General features: G+C 48.1%; 1 protein-coding gene across 4 annotated transcripts in view; it reads right to left on the bottom strand.

The window, feature by feature from the left end:
* sycp3 (synaptonemal complex protein 3) overlaps positions 1-18,065 on the bottom strand; it is a 236,917-nt gene that overhangs the window by 93,063 nt on the left and 125,789 nt on the right. For all 4 annotated transcript variants that reach the window (XM_072480705.1, XM_072480708.1, XM_072480707.1 and 1 more), the window contains 2 exons: positions 16,550-16,584; positions 9,913-10,030 (listed from right to left, as the gene is read on the bottom strand). In XM_072480705.1, the coding sequence (XP_072336806.1) occupies positions 9,913-10,030; positions 16,550-16,584 (153 nt within the window). The remainder of the gene's footprint in view (positions 1-9,912; positions 10,031-16,549; positions 16,585-18,065) is intronic.

Raw genomic sequence — 18,065 nt, 5'->3', positions numbered from 1 at the left:
CGGTCCTTCTCTGTTGGGGGAGCCTCAGCCGGTAGTTCCCTCTGTCTCCAGTTAGTCCTAGCAGACATGGGGGCAGTTCTGGGGTTTTCCTTTGGCCCTCTGTTCCTCAGGCTTTTCCTGAGGGCGGCTATCTGGCAGCTGGACCCATTGTGGTAGTCCCTCTCCCAGGTATCTACCTCCATTGGTGTGCCCTGTAGTTCCTGCGCCCCATTTGCTGCCTTTTCTAGGGACAGTGCGAGCTGTAACGCCCGCCTGCAGTCTAGCTGCGTTTCCGCCAACAGGCGCTTCTGTATTTGGAGGTCATTTATGCCACACACTAACCGGTCCCAAAGCATTTCATTTAGCATCGGGCCGAACTCACATTTTTCCGCCAGCCTTCTCAGGCGGGTCAAGAAATTTGTGACTGACTCTGTCTTCTTGCTTCGTTGTGTAGAATCTGTACCTACGAAAATGAGGGGTGGTTTTGGGTCATAGTGCTCTTCCACCAATTTCGTTAATTCTTGGAAAGGTATCGTGTCCGGCGTATCGGGATAAGTTAGACTACGTATAATGGCGAAGGCTGAGGGTCCGCCTGCCGACAGCAGTATAACCCGTTTCCTTCCGTCCTCCGTTATCTCATTGGCCTGGAAAAAGTAAAACATTCTCTCCACATACTGGGACCAGTCCTCAATAGTCGGGTCGAATGCATCCAACTTCCCAAAAAGAGGCATTTTTGAAAGAGCAAGGCTTACCCTCCGAGTGCGGCAGCTGGTCTCCGCAAGGTTCTTTGTTTACCTTGTCGCCACTGTAATAATCCACAGGAGGCAGGGGTTCCGTCACCACACCAGTATTTATTTGCAATAACTTATATACAAGAGCAGTTCCAAACAGTGCTGCTAGCATCCCAGTCAACTTAAGACTGCCTCACAAAGCCTACACAGGTGCTTATATGGGCCCCCTCAATGAACTATCATTGAGGGAGCTCATACTCCAATTGGCCAACCAGTAATGCCAATTGGAGGTCAGTACAGTGAGGGTGAGGTCAAGTATGTTTTTTCGACTTGTTGGTTCCATCACCACCTACTGCAGACCCAGTCTAAAAGCTATACCCTTTAGGACTCGTCCACTCAGTATGTGGTGGTGCTACCAAGCCACTCTTGATGATGAACACTGACGTTCCCCACCCGAAGTAGATTTTGCACCCTTGCCACTTTCAGTGCTTCCTCCAAGTAGTGTTCAACATGGAGGAGTACTGATTCATCAGCTGAGGGGGATCGTACAAGTTAATCAGCAGGAGGTTTCTTTGCCCATGTTTGACCCCTGGTGCCATGAGATTTCATGGGGTACAGAGTCAATGTTGAGGACTCCCTCTCGACTATTTACAACTGTGTCACCATCTCTACTGGATCTGTCCTGCCAGTGGGACTAGGGCATAACCAGTGATGGTGGTGTCTGGGACATTATCTGTAAGGTATGATTCCGTGAGTCTGATTATAGCAGGCTGCAGCTTAACTTGACTGTGAAACAGGTCTCCCAATTTTGGCTCAAGCCCTCAGATGTTAATAAGGAGGACGTCGCACTGTCAAAAGGGCTGGGTTTGCCATTGTCATTTCCGGTGCCCAGGTGGATGCCAGGTGGTCCATCTGATTTCATTCCTTTCTGTTTTCTTTCCAGTGGTTGGACACAGCATAGTCTTGCTCGGCCATTTCAGAGGGCAATCAAGAGTCAGCCACCTTGGAATAGGATGGCTGATTTCCTTCCCTCAAGGGCATTAGTGAACTAGGTGAATTTTCACAACAAACAGCAGTGGTTTCATAGTCACCATGAAAGATTTAACTACACACTTTATTAAATTCAAATTCAACCATCTGCCGTGGTGGGATTCAAACCCGGGTCCCGTGACAGTGCTATTATGCCACCACCTCCCCATTTTAGCTTTACCAGAGGTATGTGAGAATGGAAAATGCAAGCAACTGTTAAGGAAGCATAGCTGCTGTATATTTGCAAGGTTATCAATGAAAGCCTCTAATGTGCTTTCTCCAACTGCATGGTTAACGGGCCAAAGGGCATCCAGTTATTGTTGAAGTGCAACTTGAGCCACATCAGAAATTGTAGGAGTGGTTTGGTAAGGTGGTACATTCCATGAATAGATCCATATCTCTTCCAGCCGCTGCGACATAGAGATGCAAGCAGAAGCATTGGCATCTTGGAGACCTTGATCTGTGAGTTAGTGCCTCAGCTGCAAGGCTGTATCATTGAAAAGCGAGTAGTGCAGATACAGCTCTACGGTATGACATTCACTTACTGTTTACGCGTGGAAGATCTACTATACTTGCCCAGTATTTATTGATTTATGTGTCTGCAGCAGTATGATCCCGGACCAGACTCCAACAGTTGCTCGGATACCGGACAGAAACACCAATATGTTTTTAAATTTTTAAGACTGTGAGGAAAGGATACTTCGTTCCAGAAGTGATTTCAGGCACAAATACAGATATGGAGCACAATTCAACCAAAATATTTCCAAGTTGGCGGGATCTTTCACACTGCCTGTATTCAATTAGTTCCAAAAATGAGCCCACACGTGAATGTCGACATGCCTGGCTCCCTTGCCATCTGATTCGCCTGACTCGCGGCTCAGCTGTTCGCCTCTAAGGGGGAGCTGCTTTTAAACACTCCTTCAGCACTCCATCCCAGTCAAGAAACGAGTATGGCAGCGCAGAGACCTGTTCCTTGCTTTAGGGATGCCGACCTGGCCAGGCTTCGTGCTGCAACGGATGAGAGGCAGGACCTCCAAGGGGGGTCAGAGAACCAGCAGCAAGGTCAGAAATGCCACCTGGGAGGCAGTGGCAGCTGCAGTGAGTGCAGGCTGCATAACCTGGCGACTGCTGTCCAAACGCGGAAGAAGATGAACGACCTCCAATGAGCTGCAAGGATAAGTTACCACCTCGTTCCCGGCATCACGTCCCCTAGAAGGGACGATAGTGACATTTAAGGGGCATCTTGACAAATACATGAATAGGATGGGAATAGAGGGATACGGACCCAGGAAGTGTAGAAGATTGTAGTTTATTCGGGCAGCATGGTTGGCACGGGCTTGGAGGGCCAAAGGGCCTGTTCCCGTGCTGTACTTTTCTTTGTTCTTTTTTCTTTGTATCAGTGCCACCTGTCGCTCCTCAATTTCCCAAACACCTGCTTCCCGCCCCCCCCCCCCCCCCCGCCGCACCCCCCCCCCCCCCCACACCACCACCCCCAATCCACTTACTGACACCTCCCAACATCTGATCTTCAAGCTTGTTCCTCAAAACCCCCTGGCACCCACCAGCACAATCCCTTAATGTCTAGTTGCAGTGCCCACACATGCCAACTGTTATAGACCCGCCTGATCCATCAAGCGTTTGGCTCACAATGTGTTCTCTTTGTCCCACAGGATAAAATTGCCCATAATAAGAGGAAAGGGGAGGAGTCCCAAAGTCTTCAGGCGCAGGACATGGAGTCGACAATATGTGGGCACCCAGGCCAACACTTCTAGGATTGGGACAGCAGTGGAAAATCTGGAGCACAACGTCTGAGCCTCGAATGGTGGTGCCCAAGGCATGACTCAGTCTGTGATGACCATGGCTGAGGGCCTCGACATCATGTCCCAGTCGATGAGGGACATGTCTCAGGCGCAGGTGGGCATTGCCAAGGCATTCCAGAGCGTGGCCCAGTCAATGAGGACCATCGCTGAGGGCATTGACACCATGGTGCAAACAATGGAGAGCCTCCAGGACTGGCAGTGCCAATGACTCAGAGGCTTCTGGAGCTAACTCCAGCTGGAGTCACCCAGGGCCCTACAGGGAGGAGGAAGAGCTGGATCCCAACCTGGGGCCTTCCACCAAGGAGACTAAAGTGGCCTCCAGTTCTTCTGAATCCCCCTGTCCTGACACCGGCGCATCTCAAGGGCATCGGGCAGAACAGTGACGCCTGTGACACCAATAAGTCGCCTCGGGCCCTCCGCTCCAGGCCTTCCAGAGGATGCCTGCCAAGAACTTATGGGATATTAAGGGATATGGACCAAAGGGATAAATATTGTGTTAGGTCATAGGTCAGCCATAATCTCACTAAATGGTGTAACAGGCTTGAGGGGCTGAATGTCCTACTCCTGTTCCTATCAAAAGCCACAGGGCATGTAAAGCAGCAGGCTGCCTCCACCTCTGACCTGCATCCTGGGGACACCCCTAGATGTAGTACTAGATCACAGATGATCAAGAAGAGTGAGGAGCACTAATTGGCACTGGGAGGTCACTATCAGTTGCTAGGGGGAACGGAAATATGACACATTAAAATGTTCATCATTAAAACATTTCACACCTGATACATGTGAAGTCTCTGCCACTTTAGTCTTCACAGCGGGCCTGCCTGCATCCCCACCCTGGTTCCACCCTTCTGCAGCATGTGCAGTCCGTCAGCCCATAGAAGGACCAACAACTCCTGTACACCTCGGCACATCACTGGACTCTCCTTCTGGCCCCTCCTCAGCCTGATGGGAAGCCAGGCCTTCAGGGTGTGCGAGAGCCCCCTGCACATAGGGCCTTGCTGCATTCTTCGGCTTCTGCCTGCCTTGGCTGCGACAAGCACAGTGAAGGCAGCCTCCGCGGGATCTACACCAGCAAACATATTTACATCTAGAAGGAATTGGAGGAGAAAGACCAACAATCAGGGCTTCCATCCTGGGACCCTCAAGTCCCCTAGCCTTCTCCCAGCCTTACTATGACTAAGTGCCATCCAGCGAGCCAGTTGTGCTGGCAAACCTCGCTCTGCACACTCACTCCTGGCCAGATCAGGAACCACAGACTTCAGGCCTCTGCCAGCAACATTAGGGACGCCGTGTTGAGCTATCTTCCGCTCATCCAGAAACTTGCCTTTTGGCCACAAAAGGGTCCTCAATGGTGAAGTCCTGTGATCTTTAGTGTTTGATTGTTGGCAGTTGCCCCGATGGTGCTGGATTTGAGTCATGCACCAGCTAGAGCTTGATACGGCATCCAAGAAGTTTGTCACTATCAACATCCATAAGGGGTTATATGAATACATATTTTGGAGTCTCAGCGGTGTGTTCCATTTTTCAGCGCATAATGAAAATAACCTTCAAGGGCTGCTGAGGGTGGAAGCCATCGACAAAGAACACCTGGCAAACTTGGAGGAAGTCCTGCGACGATTCTCAGATGCAGGCGTCCATCTCAAGCGGGAAAAGCGCAATTTCAGGCGGGCGGGGTGACATACCTTAGTTACTGCGTCAACAAGGATGGCCCATACCCTGTAGACGATAAAGTGAAGGCTATAAAAGGAGTGCCTACCCTGCAAAATATATATATTTAAAATTTAAAGAGAAATCCCAATTAAGAGGTAATTTTAGCATGACCAATCCACCTGCCCTGCACATCTTTGTATCGCAAACATGGGGAGAATGTGCAAACTCCACACAGACAGCGACCCAAGGCTGGGATCGAACCCGGGTCCTTAACGCCGTGAGACAACAGTGCTAACCACAGCACCACCATGCAGCCACTGACCCCATAAAATATGACGGAATTGTTGTCGTTCCTAGACCTCGTCAATTATTATGAGAAAATTATCTCCAACCCGGCCACTTTACTGGCACCATAAACACATTTCTAAACAAAAATCAGAAGCGCTCGTGGCAGGCGCCGCAGGACGAAGCATTCACAAAAGTGAAGCAACAGCTCCTGTCGTCCAATATCTTGTCGCACCATGATCCCACAGATCACTGGTACTAAATTGTGATGCCTCTCCCTACGGTGTAGGGGCATAGTGGTTAGCACTGCTGCTTCAGAGTGCCAGGAACCCAGGTACAATTCCGGCCTTCGGTGACTGCCTGTCTGGAGTTTGTACATTCTCCCTTGTGTGCATGTGTTTCCTCCAGGTGCTTCGGTTTCCTCCCAGAGCCCAAAGATGTGCAGTGACCAGGGATGTGCAGATTAGGTTATCGGGTTACGGGGAGTGGATATGTGTTGAGTGCCCATTCAAAGAATCGGTGCAGACTCAATGGGCCGAATGGTCTCCTTCTGCACTACAGGGCGTCCATGGTTCTACAGATTTGGTGCCCTTCCGCCTGACTCACTATGTTCAACTACACCCGTGACAATTTAAGTGCCACCTATCTTTCTTTTTTTCCATGGCCACCTCCTTGGTGTTCCCCCAGATTGCACATCAGGAATGAAGGTGGCCTGCTGCTGTCTCGCCCTCTACCGTGCAATGCCCTTGGCAGCAGTTCTCTGGAGGGCCTGGACCTGGATGAGCCCAGCCGTCTTTCGAGTGTCACAAGTGACGACATGTCACCCTGTTCTGCCCGCTGCCCATCAGATGCGCCATTGTCAGGTGGGTGGGATTCCGAAGGGCTGCAGTGTTCCACCGCCTTGATAGACCCTGTCACTTCCTCATCCCTTGGGGTACTCATTGGCCCCCAAGCTACTCCATGGGAAGGAGGGGCAGCCAGAGTGAGCTCAGAAGTCTCAACGACATCTGGCATTGCCAATCCTGGAGGCCCACCATTATCTGAACCACAGTGTCGATGTCCTCAGCCATAGTGGTCTGTGACTGGTGACATGTCCCTCAGTGAGTGAACTATGTCACTTACTGCCTCGGTTATGTTACTCTGTTAGTGGGCAAGATCAGTTAGCGCCCAGCCAATGCGCTCGATGCCCTCAAACTTCCTGCACAAGGCCTTCCAACACAGATGCCACCCTTTCAGTGTTGGTCTAGGTGCCTTGTATTGCAAGCAACATCACCTGTGCTTGAAGGTAACTGGACTCCTCGAATTGTAATTGCATCTGCTGGAATGTAGCTAACACCCTCTCCTGTAAATTCTGGCTCTGAATCTGCATCTGCACCAATGATGCAGTGATCTAGAACAGGGATCCACCTTTCCAGAGGCGTGGCATCTATATCGAGGCGAGCTGTCCCTGGGGTTGGGCAGCCCTCCGACCGGTCGCTTCCTCGAGAGCCCCTGCATCCATCTCATGTGCTGCAGCATGCATGTAGTGCTCAACAGAGGATGGTCGAGGAGCCTGATCGCTAACATTTCGGTAGCACGAGTGGTTAGCATTATTGCTTCACAGCGCCAGGGTCCCGGGTTCGATTTCTGGCTTAGGTCACTGTCTGTGCGAAATCTGCACGTTCTCCCTGTGTCTGGGTGCGTTTTCTCCGGGTGCTCTGGTTTCCTCTCACAAGTCCCGAAAGGCATGCTGTTAGGTAATTTGGACATTCTGAATTCTCCCTCTGTGTACCCGAACAGGCGCAGGAATGTGGCGACTAGGGGCTTTTCACAGTAAGTTTATTGCAGTGTTAATGTAGGCCTACTTGTGACAAGAATAAAGATTTTTATTTTTATTGAGGGCATAGTCTCTGCGCTCATGGATGGTGCTGGTGAACGCATGCGTGAAGTCGATGTCTTCTCCAAAGGTCTGCTCCGGGGTGTTCTTCAGATCTGGAAGGGAGGCTGTGATCCAGGACAACCTGGCCTCATCTGATGGGGATCCTGGAAGACAAAGGACATGGGGTCTGTCTTTGGGATGGACAGAACTGTGGGAGATGAAAGACTCACTTGAGATAGGACATCAGGATAACGTTGCCTTGGACTCTCACTTCTTCAGCGCATGTCAAACTCCATGACAGCCACAGCTTGCTCTTAGGCCTCCCCCGCGGGTTCCATGGCCCTTTTTTTAAAGTGGACCCGTATGTCAGGCATTCCACCGCCCGTATTCTGATGCTCTCTTTAATTATGGACCCCTTTATCCATGGGAACACAGAAAGGACATAGTGAGATGCCGGCACAGCAGTTTTATTTGGGTGGGGGGGGGGTTTCTATCTGGTGGCATATGTGGGCAATGTGCCTGGCCACAGAGGGCAGGGTATATGTTGGGGGTTCCTGAAGGGGGAGCTCACATGGGCATGGGGCTGTCAACAGTGAAAGCTGCTCGAGGGAGGTCTTCATCTTCTTCCTGCATTTCTTGCCGGTCCTCTTGGTGAGGCTGTCAGCACTCACTGTATCTTCCACCTCATCCCAGGCTTTATTCATAATAGCTGGCTATTGTCTCCGCCCCACCCTGGGAAGGAGGGTGTCCCTCCTCTCCGCAACGGCGTCCAACATTTTATGATGTCCACATCAAGGAAGCATGTTGCAGGCCTTGAGGCAGCCATCTTCTTGACTAGATGCGAGACTGGGGTGACTGGAGGGCTGCAGCTTGTCAGCCTCTGAATGGGATTCCCGATTCCAGCGATCAAACTCATCCCATGCATGTTCTTTTCCACTTTTGATTTCAAACTGTGCAGCAATTTTGGGTTTTCAAGATTGGTGGTGCTGCACTTTCATTTTGGGATCAGCTTCGATCCTCCTGTCAGTGTTTGGGTCCCTCCAATCTTCCTGGAACCTCATGATGTGCAAGTAGAGCTCCCTCCAGTTATTCTTCAGCCTTCCCCAGTAACCCTGGATCCCACTGTAATTGTGGTGAACATTCCAGCCCTCCCCCTGAACCTATCACTGTTGACAGCCCCATGCCCATGTGAACCTCACCCCTCCCCAGCTCAAGGCTGTGTGCATGGTCACATATAGAGATTAGCCCCTGTGAGAGCTTTGAATACATAGAAACAGATAGAAAAAATCAAAGCAGGAGTAGGCCATTCGGCCCTTTGAGCCTGCTCCGCCATTCATTATGATCATGGTTGATCATTGAACTCAGTAGTCTAATCCCCGCCTTCCCCCACATCCCTTGATATACCAAGAATAAATTAGATATAGCTGTTGGGGCTAAAGGAATCAAGGGATATGGGGGGAAGGCAGGATCAGGGTACTGAACTTGATGATCAGCCATGATCATAATGACTGGCGGAGCAGGCTTGAAGGGCCGAATGTTTCTATGACTTGGAAGCTCCCTCCCCCACATCCATCATTCTCTATTTAATCAACCCTCTTGTAACACACTAACTAAAATTCTCCCCCTAATATTCTAGCATCTGCATGCATCCCCTCATATTCATACAGTTCAATTTCCAACCACCCCCATTGTGTCTGCTTTCGAGGGCACGATCTACCGGCCTCGAGGAAATCTCTGGCGAATAGCATTTCTAATTGGCATTTATGGCTTGAAAATAGCCTTCCTCATCTGGATCAGGCCATTAGTATACCATGAAAGTGATGAGGGGAACATTCCAAATTGATTACTGGCCAGCGGGATTCCACTTTTTGGCACATCTCCAAATTTTCCACTCCCTCCTGTCATGAAATCTGTTGCTGGCTGGACTGGAAAATTCCACCTGTCAACTGTCCAGGGGATACTGACTGACCGGCTCAGCTTTTCCAGCATTTTTTGTTTTTATTTCAGATTTCTAACATTCGCAGTATTTTGCTTTTGTATTAGAAATTTTGTTTATGTGGATTTTGCAAGGGTTTGGTTTGGAGGCTGCTAAGCTTGATGAATCCTATGGACATCAGCACGGTAGCATTGTGGTTAGTACAATTGCTTCACAGCTCCAGGGTCCCAGGTTCGATTCCCGGCTTGGTCTTTCCAAGAGCCGGTGCAGACTCGATGGGCCGAATGGCCTCCTTCTGCATTGTTGATTCTATGATTCTATTTTCAGGTATCTAGCTGAAAGAAATCGAACAAGTATCAGATAGCATGATAATGTACACAATACAATCATATTGAGTTGTGGAAATCTTTGGCTTTGGTTAGAGTCCCTCAGTTATCAGAACTGAGAGGTAGAATATTTAAACTGCAGGATATACCCCAATAATGATGACACAGAATAAAATTAGAATCTTTAAGAGATATGAGTCAATTCCTTTCCCTGTGTCACATTCATGTGCATTTGAACATTTTATATAAATTTGCACAATAAACCAACAGGTCCTGAAATAAACTTCCTCTGCATTACCTTTCTTCTTGTTGCACTTTCCACACTTGCTCTATCTTTTGGTTGCTGGTCTTCAACGAAGATTTGGTGTACACCTCCAGTCGTTTCTTCTTTGCCAAGATAGCCTTATTAATATCAGCTGCACAGGAACGAACAACGAATTAGAAGACTTGCAAAACCAACCTGTCTACTATTATACTTTAAACCCTTAGTGTTAACTCAAGCCCGAAATTAAGGTCCCCATTAATGTCGAGAGGGTTAGAATACAAGACCAGGGATGTACTTCTGAGGTTGTATAAGCTCTAGTCAGACCCCATTTGGAATACTGTGAGCAGTTTTGGGCCCCGTATCTAATGAAGGATATGCTGGCCTTGGAAAGGGTCCAGAGGAGGTTCACAAGAATGATCCCTGGAATGAAGAGCTTGTCGTATGAGGAACGGTTGAGGACTCTGGGTCTGTACTCGTTGGAGTTTAGAAGGATGAGGAGGATCTTATTGAAACTTACAGGATACTGCGAGGTCTGAATAGAGTGGACGTGGAGATAATGTTTCCACTTGTAGGAAAAGCTAGAACCAGAGGGCACAATCTCAGACTAAAGATCCTTTAAAACTGAGATGAGGAAGAATTTCTTCAGCCAGAGGGGGGTGAATCTGTGGAACTCTTTGTCGCAGATGGCTGTGCAGGCCAAATCACTGAGTGTCTTTAAGATAGAGATAGATAGATTCTTGATTAATAAGGGGATTTGGGGTTATGGGGAGAAGGCAGGAGAATGGGGTTGAGAAAAATTTCAGCCATGATTGAAGGCGGAGCAGACTCGATGAGCCGAGTGGCCCAATTCTGCTCCCATGTCTTATGGTCTTAAAAACACCTCCATTTTTTGATTTGCCTGTCAATATCAACATTCTATTCAATTCATGACCAGGGATATGTGTGTTCATTGCCCTGGTTCAGAGGAGCAATAGCGTACCTTCCATATGCAAAACAAAACACATAAAGGGGCTTTTAGGCCCAACCTGGCTGTGTCAGCATTTACCTTCCCTCACAACTCAGTAAAGAAGCTTTCCTATTCTCAGTTCTAAATCTCTTATATCTATTCTTGTATCTATGGCACATCATTCTCCACCCCTCAACTACTGGATTGTATCTACATTGTCCCTTTCATCATTTGAAACACTTAAATCATCTCACCATAACCTAATTGTTTAAATGAAAAATAAATCCAAATGTTTAAGTCTTCCTATTTGTATTTTCTCATTCCAGACAACATCCTATTAAACCTTCACTATACTCTCTCTAAAGCCTCAATTGCCTTCCTTTGGCGTGGAGCCTAATACTCTAAGAACCGTAACAACATTTTAGATTAACCTTTTTGCATTTATATTCAATAGCCTGCGAAATATTTTGCACAATGTACTTTCAAATGTACACTGATGCTTTGATGAGCAAGGATATGTTCATCCCTAAAATAATAGGTCTAGACTGTAATTCCTTAGTGATTTCAGTCTGTAAGCCCTGAGCGGGAATTCTCCGAGCCTCTGCGCCGAAATCACGATTGGCGCGGGGGCGGAGAATGGGTGTTGATGTCGAAATCCAGCGTGAAGGCGCTCCTGTGATTCTCCGGTCCCTGGAGAATCGCCGTGAATCGCGCGCGGGCTGTCTACGCAGCACAGGTAGGGGGCCATTGACAGAGGCCCTCGCGGCGATTCTGTGAGGACAGCTGGCCGAGTTGCTGACGGCGTGGTTCTAACCACGTTTTGCCTGTCAGGAATGGCCGTCCTGGTGGGGTCGGGAGGATCCTTCACCGCTCACAGACCAGGCAAGCGATCGGGTGGCACCAATCCGCGGGTGCCCGCGATCTTGGGGGGACCTACATTACTGATGCCGCTCCGCGGGCTGAGTCCACCAAGTCGCATGGGGCGGCCACCGCAGGCAGCCGCCATGCGCATGCGTGGACTCCCGACCGAAAGTGCAGGGCCCAGTATCCGCAGCCAGAGCTGTGAGGAGCACTCCGGGCCCTGCTACCCCCCTTCATATTGGAGAATCACCCTGGACTTTCTCAAGGAAAATCCAGAGTGAAACGCCGACGTTTTGACACAAACGTGGGGACATAGCCCCATTATTGGAGAATCCTGCCCCTTGTAACTCAATTCTATTAGTGCTTATGTTTCTTCTTTGTTAAATTGTATGGGCCTGGAATTTTGCAGTGTGTTATCGCTACTGCCTCGTTGATAGATAAATGCTAAAACTCTTTAATCTCTTAGTGTTGGCAGCAAGAGATATATACAATTTAATGGGAATACTGATTTCAACCTTACTTGTACTTGCATATGCCTAAAGTTTTAAGTAAAATCGACACATTCGGACACTCTGAACCCGAGGGAGAGTAATTTCTGTTTCATGGTCTTATTGGCAGACAGCTGATAAAAGGCCACCAAAATTTATAACAAAGCTCAGAATATCCCAAGTCAACCGTACTGAATTGTCATGTTTACAGCCTCCTAAATGGACAAACTCTCTAAACACCCCAGAGTGGCTCCAATATTTGAATGTGGATTGCAGGTTCAGGTTTCCTGCTCCTGTTAAATGAGCTGGGTATATTTTATACTTGATCTAGATGGTTAAGGTGAGTAATGGTATAGATGATGTAAACGTTAAGCGAATCTTGGAGATTAGAATTTTTTTCCCAACATAGTGGATCAAGTTGGATGAGACTCCCAGCAAAAGGGGATGTCAATTAGATCTTTTATAAATAGTACGATAGCTAGTTACAGATTAACTGTCCAGGATGGAACAGTGAAAATGGATAACTAATTTAGTTCATGCAATTGAATGTTCCCCATCTGAGGAAGGATTGGTTTCTTCTCAGTCCTGCTTAAATTCTCAAAGTTTCTCCGACACCCAGTTCTATATTGTGGTTCTTAGAATATAACTTGGAAAAGATCACAAGATTGAGACTGATACACACACAGATAGGAGCAAGAGGAGACCTTTTGGCCCTTCGAGCCTGCTCTGCCATTTATCACGATCATGGCTGATCATCCAATTCAATAGCCTAATCCTGCTTTCTCCCATCGCCTTTGATCCCATTCTACCCAAGTGCTATATCTAGCTGCCTCTTGAATATATTCAAAGTTTTAGCATTAACTACTTCCTGTGGTAATGAATTCCACAGGCTCACCACTCTTTGGGTGAAGAAATGTCTCCTTATGTCTGTCCGAAATGGTTTACCCTGAATCCTCAGGCTGTGACCCCTGGTTCTGGACACACCCATCATTGGTAACATCTTCCCTGCATCTACCCTGTCTCGTCCTGTTAGAATTTTATAAGGCTCTATGAGATCCCCCCTTCATTCTTCTGAACACCAGCGAAAACAATCCCAACCTTGTCAATCTCTCCTCATATGGCAGTCCCGCCATCCCTGGAATCAGTCTGGTAAACCTTTGCTGCACTCCCTCGAGAGCAAGAACATCCTTCCTCAGAGAAGGAGACCAAAACTGCACACAATACTCCAAGTGTGGCCTCACCAAGGCCCTGTACAATTGCAGCAACTCATCCCTGCTTCTATACTCGAAACCTCTCGCAATGAAGGCCAACATACCATTAGCCTTCTTTACCGCCTGCTGCACCTGCATGCTTACTTTCAGCGAATACTGGACAAGGACACCCAGGTCCCGTTGCACACTCCCCTCTCCAATTTTCCAACCATTCAGGTAATAATCTGCCTTCCTGTTTTTGCTTCCAAAATGAATAACCTCACACTTATCCAAATGATACTGCATCGGCCATTGGTTTGACCACTCGCCCAACCTGTCCAGACCTTGTTGTAGGATCCCTGCATCCTCGTCACAATTCACCCTCCCACCTAATTTGGTATCATCTGCAAACTTTGAGATGTTACATTTTGTTCCCTCATCCAAATCATTCATATAAATTGTGAATAGCTGGGGTCCCAGCACCGAACCCTGCGGTACCCCACTGGTTACTGCCTGACAATTTGAAAAGGACCCATTAATCCCTACTCTTTGTTTCCTCTCTGCCAACCAGTTTTCTATCCGCCTCAATCTAGCCTGAATGCAAACAGATTTATGCATTTTTCTTAATACAATCAGGATGAGGAATTGGGTGTGTTCATCAGGGCATTCCCTTCCTGTATTTATTCCCTTTGAGAAGCCTCTGTAATTACATCTGTGGTCTTGGGAGTGGGAAGCAAGTGGGTTGGCATTAGGAAGGAGAATTCTTATAATTCGTTGTGGGGCTAGCATCTGATATTTGTTAAACCCTGGCGCTACTTTAGACAGCTGCTTTAATACACAAGTGTTTATCGGCATTCCGTGAATGCTCAGAGTTCTTGTTTTGCATCATTTGAAACACTATCACTTCTTATTTTTAACAAGCATGTGGGGCGGGATTCTCCGCCGGCTGGATGTGCCGGCGCCCAGGGGTTTCCCAACGGCGTGGGGCTGCCCCACAATGGGAAACCCCATTGACTGGCCGGCGAAACGGAGTATCCCGCTGGTGTGGTGAGGCAGAAATATGGTGCGGAGGGGCGGAGAATCCCTCCCGTGGTGTCTGTTCCTGGACTGCAAAAATAAAAAAAGGGATTGAACTCGCCATAATTTCTTTTACCTCTTACGAGGAAAATACTGTGATTCCCTCAAAAACATCCAACAGCAATGGCTTAAACAATTCTAAATCAGTTGATTTCAGTTCTAAACATGATCACGCTTCTGTTCCTCCATTTGTAATAAAAACACAGGGCAGGATTCTCTGATCCTGCGCCGGGTCAGAGAATCCCGGGGGGGGGGGGGGGACGCAAATCCCACGACGCCGAGCAACCAATTGCGCCGGCGCAGTTGGCGCAGCGCCGGTCGGGGGCCGCGTTCTCCGCGCTCGACGGGTCGAATGCACGATGGCGTCGTTCGCATGTGGTCCTACCCAGCGGGACCTCGGCGTTCTGGCTGCGGGAGCCGTCCTGGTCGGGGGAGGGGGGGATCCGACTCCGGGGGTGGGGGGCCTCCACATTGGCCAGGCCCGTGATCGGGGCCACCCAATCGGCGGGCAGGCTAATTGCAGGGGAGGCCTATGTTCCTCCGCGCTGGACCCCTGTAGGGCTCCACCATATTGCCCAGGGGCCGGCGCGGAGATGGTAACGGCGCAAGCGCGGACCCGTGCCAGCCATGCTGGCGCCCGTATCGGCAGCTGGAGCTGCGTGAAGCGCTCCAGTGCCGTGCTGGCCCCTGTGTAGTGCAGGATCGCTGTTCCTAGGGGCCAGATGACGCCGTCGTAAAGCGCTCCGGTGTTTACGATGGCGTCAACACTTAGCCCCAGGATCTGAAAATCCGGTTTACAGTCTTTTAAAAAAGCAAATACTGAGGATGTCAGAAATCGGAAATAAAAATAGAAAATGCTGGAAACACCCAGCAGGAGAGCGAAACAGAGGCCGGTATTTTCCGTTCCCGTTCTGTTCTGGCATGAATGGTGACAGTAGTGGAAAATCTCGCGAGAGACCCAAATCATGTTTTAGGTCAGTGCGACGTTTTGCGGTAATTGTCCCCACCACCCCTCCTGGTGACATAATGTGAATCCCAATGTTCAATGTTGGGAACCCCATTATTATAAATTTGAATCTAAATATCAGCCCTCTACCCCTGATCTTCACTCCCCTGGTTAGATTATCCATTCATGCCGGCATGAGGGCACACAGGTGTGAACATAGAACATACAGTGCCATTCAGCCCATCGAGTCAGCAGTGACCCACTTAAGCCCTCACTTCCACCCTATCCCCGTATCCCAATAACCCCTCCTAACCTATTTGGACACTAAGGGCAATTTAGCATGGCTAATCCACCTAACCTGCACGTCTTTGGACTTTGAAGTATGACTGAACTCCCATGGCATGCAGCTGGCAGGCATACCCACCAAAGAAGCCCAGGTGAGTGCATCATTGGGGGGTATAAGTATCCCACGGGGTTGGGGGAGGGTCCATTCTTACTTTGTGTACCAGGACAGCTTTGAAAAAAGACATCACAGCCTTCAAAAAACTAAGTTGCTGACGGGGCTGGCTCAATCGTGATGTTGTGAGATCTACATCTTGGCTTTTTCTTTCAATCCACCTAACAATGCGCGAGAAAGCCGCAGTTGGCACCGATGGCTTCAATGCAACTCCGCCCCCCCCCCTCCCCGCCCCCTACATCCCACTGCCAGTCTGCATACAAATAGGAAAATTCAGCACAGAGTTTTTTTTTAAATTTAGAGTACCCAATTTATTTTTTCCAATTAAGGGGCAATTTAGCGTGGCCAATCCACCTAGCTTGCACATTTTTGGGTTGTGGGGGCGAAATCCACGCAAACACGGGGAGAATGTGCAAACTCCACACGGACAGTGACCCAGAACCGGGATCGAACGTGGGACCTCGGTGCCGTGAGGCCGCAGTGCTAACCCACTGCGCCACCGTGTTGCCCTAATTCAGCACAGAGTTGACGTTTCGGGTCCATGATGTTTCATCAGAAGATGATGAAACTGCATCAGCCTGCAACATTCACTATTATTTCCCACCCCACAGATGCGACCTGATCTGTTGTGTACTTCCACCATCCTCTGTTTTTACGACATTGCTTACTTGCTCCAATATTCTAACGTAATATAAAAACACTCACCTCCAAACCGTTCAAGCATGGTGGCCACATCACCACTACAAACATAGATAAGAGCAATTAATCCAAGTCTATTCATCTGCACTGGCCATCAAAATGGTGGCAGAGCATATTCAGATCTAACATCATCAGTTAACATCAGCTTCTACAGATTGTCTGCTTACATTTGTTTATCAGATTAAAGCACAGCAAAAATGTGGGGCGGAATTCTCTGGTCCGCCAGCTGCGTTTTCCAACGGGTAGTGCCCCAGCCGGTAGCGGGATTCTCCATTCCCGCAGCCGGCCAATGGGGTTTCCTATTGTGGCCACCTGACGCCGTCGGGAAACCTGCGTGCATGGGTGTCTGAGAATCCCGCCTTTGGAGAATTCCGCTGGTAATTCTTTTCTAGTGGGATGGTGGGATAGGAGGCTTGTGGAAATGTTAGCTTGATGGGATGGGGGAATTCTAAAGGTACGTTAACAACATTAAACCATGATATAAAATAACAATGGAAAACATATAAAATTGAAAAGTCTAGGAAATGTATATCCAGCTAAAAGCAATAACAATCACTACTGAGACGCCATGAACCGATACAGGCACAGATGAAAAATGGAGGAAAGAGCCATACACTATGCACATAAACTGCAGGGGAGAACAAGGCAAGGAAGCACACAAGGAGATTGGGAGAGATGGCAAAAAACACAAATAGGAACAAAAGAAATTGCATCAAATTTCAAAAAAGACACTAATAAAATTGTCAACTGGGCATTTAAATCGCAAATTAGTTTAAACACAAAAATTTGTCAGTTACTACATTTCGGCAAGAAAAATAATGAGGGCACATATTGGAAAATAAGAATCTAAAAGTGGTAGAAGAGCAAAGGAAGCTAGGAGTACAAATACACACATCATTAAAAGTAGTGACAGGTAAATAAGGCCATAAAAAAGCAAAACAAGCACCTGAGTTTATGTCTAGTGAATAGAATTCAAAAGTAGAGAAGTTATGTTAACTTTGTACTGTTGCTTGATTAGACCTATAAAATAAGCAAAATATTGCAGATACTGGATTCTGAAGCAAGGACAAAAAGTTCTGGAAAAACTCAGAAGGCCTAGCAGCATCTGTAGGGAGAGAATCAAAGTTAAATCCGCCTGATCTTCATCAGAACTGAAGAGAGGCAAAATGTAATCGATATTAAACTGTATCTGTGAGATTGCAACAAAATGTAGCAACTTTAAGAACAAGAAACAGACAGTCTTGTGGGGGGGAGGAGGATTTTGCTTTGAGAAAATAAATGTTTGGGATATTCAAAACAGGAAAGGGTTTAAGCAGGAGGAAACAATCACATTATAAAACTGTTGAACTTAATGTTGCATCCAGAGAGCTGTAACCTGCCCAATCAGAAGATGAGTTGCTGCTCATCCAGTTTACATTGGGCTTTACTGGAACATTGCAGAAGGTCAGGGATGGGCATGTGGGCAGGAGAACAAGTGACAAGCAACAGGAATGTTGGGGTCATGCTTGTGGACTAAGTGAAC

Source organism: Scyliorhinus torazame, chromosome 17 (assembly GCF_047496885.1).
Source record: "Scyliorhinus torazame isolate Kashiwa2021f chromosome 17, sScyTor2.1, whole genome shotgun sequence".
In the NCBI taxonomy this organism is placed as follows: Eukaryota; Metazoa; Chordata; class Chondrichthyes; order Carcharhiniformes; family Scyliorhinidae; genus Scyliorhinus; species Scyliorhinus torazame.
Note: the sequence above shows the minus strand (reverse complement) of the source record. Positions and strands in the feature narration are given on the sequence as shown.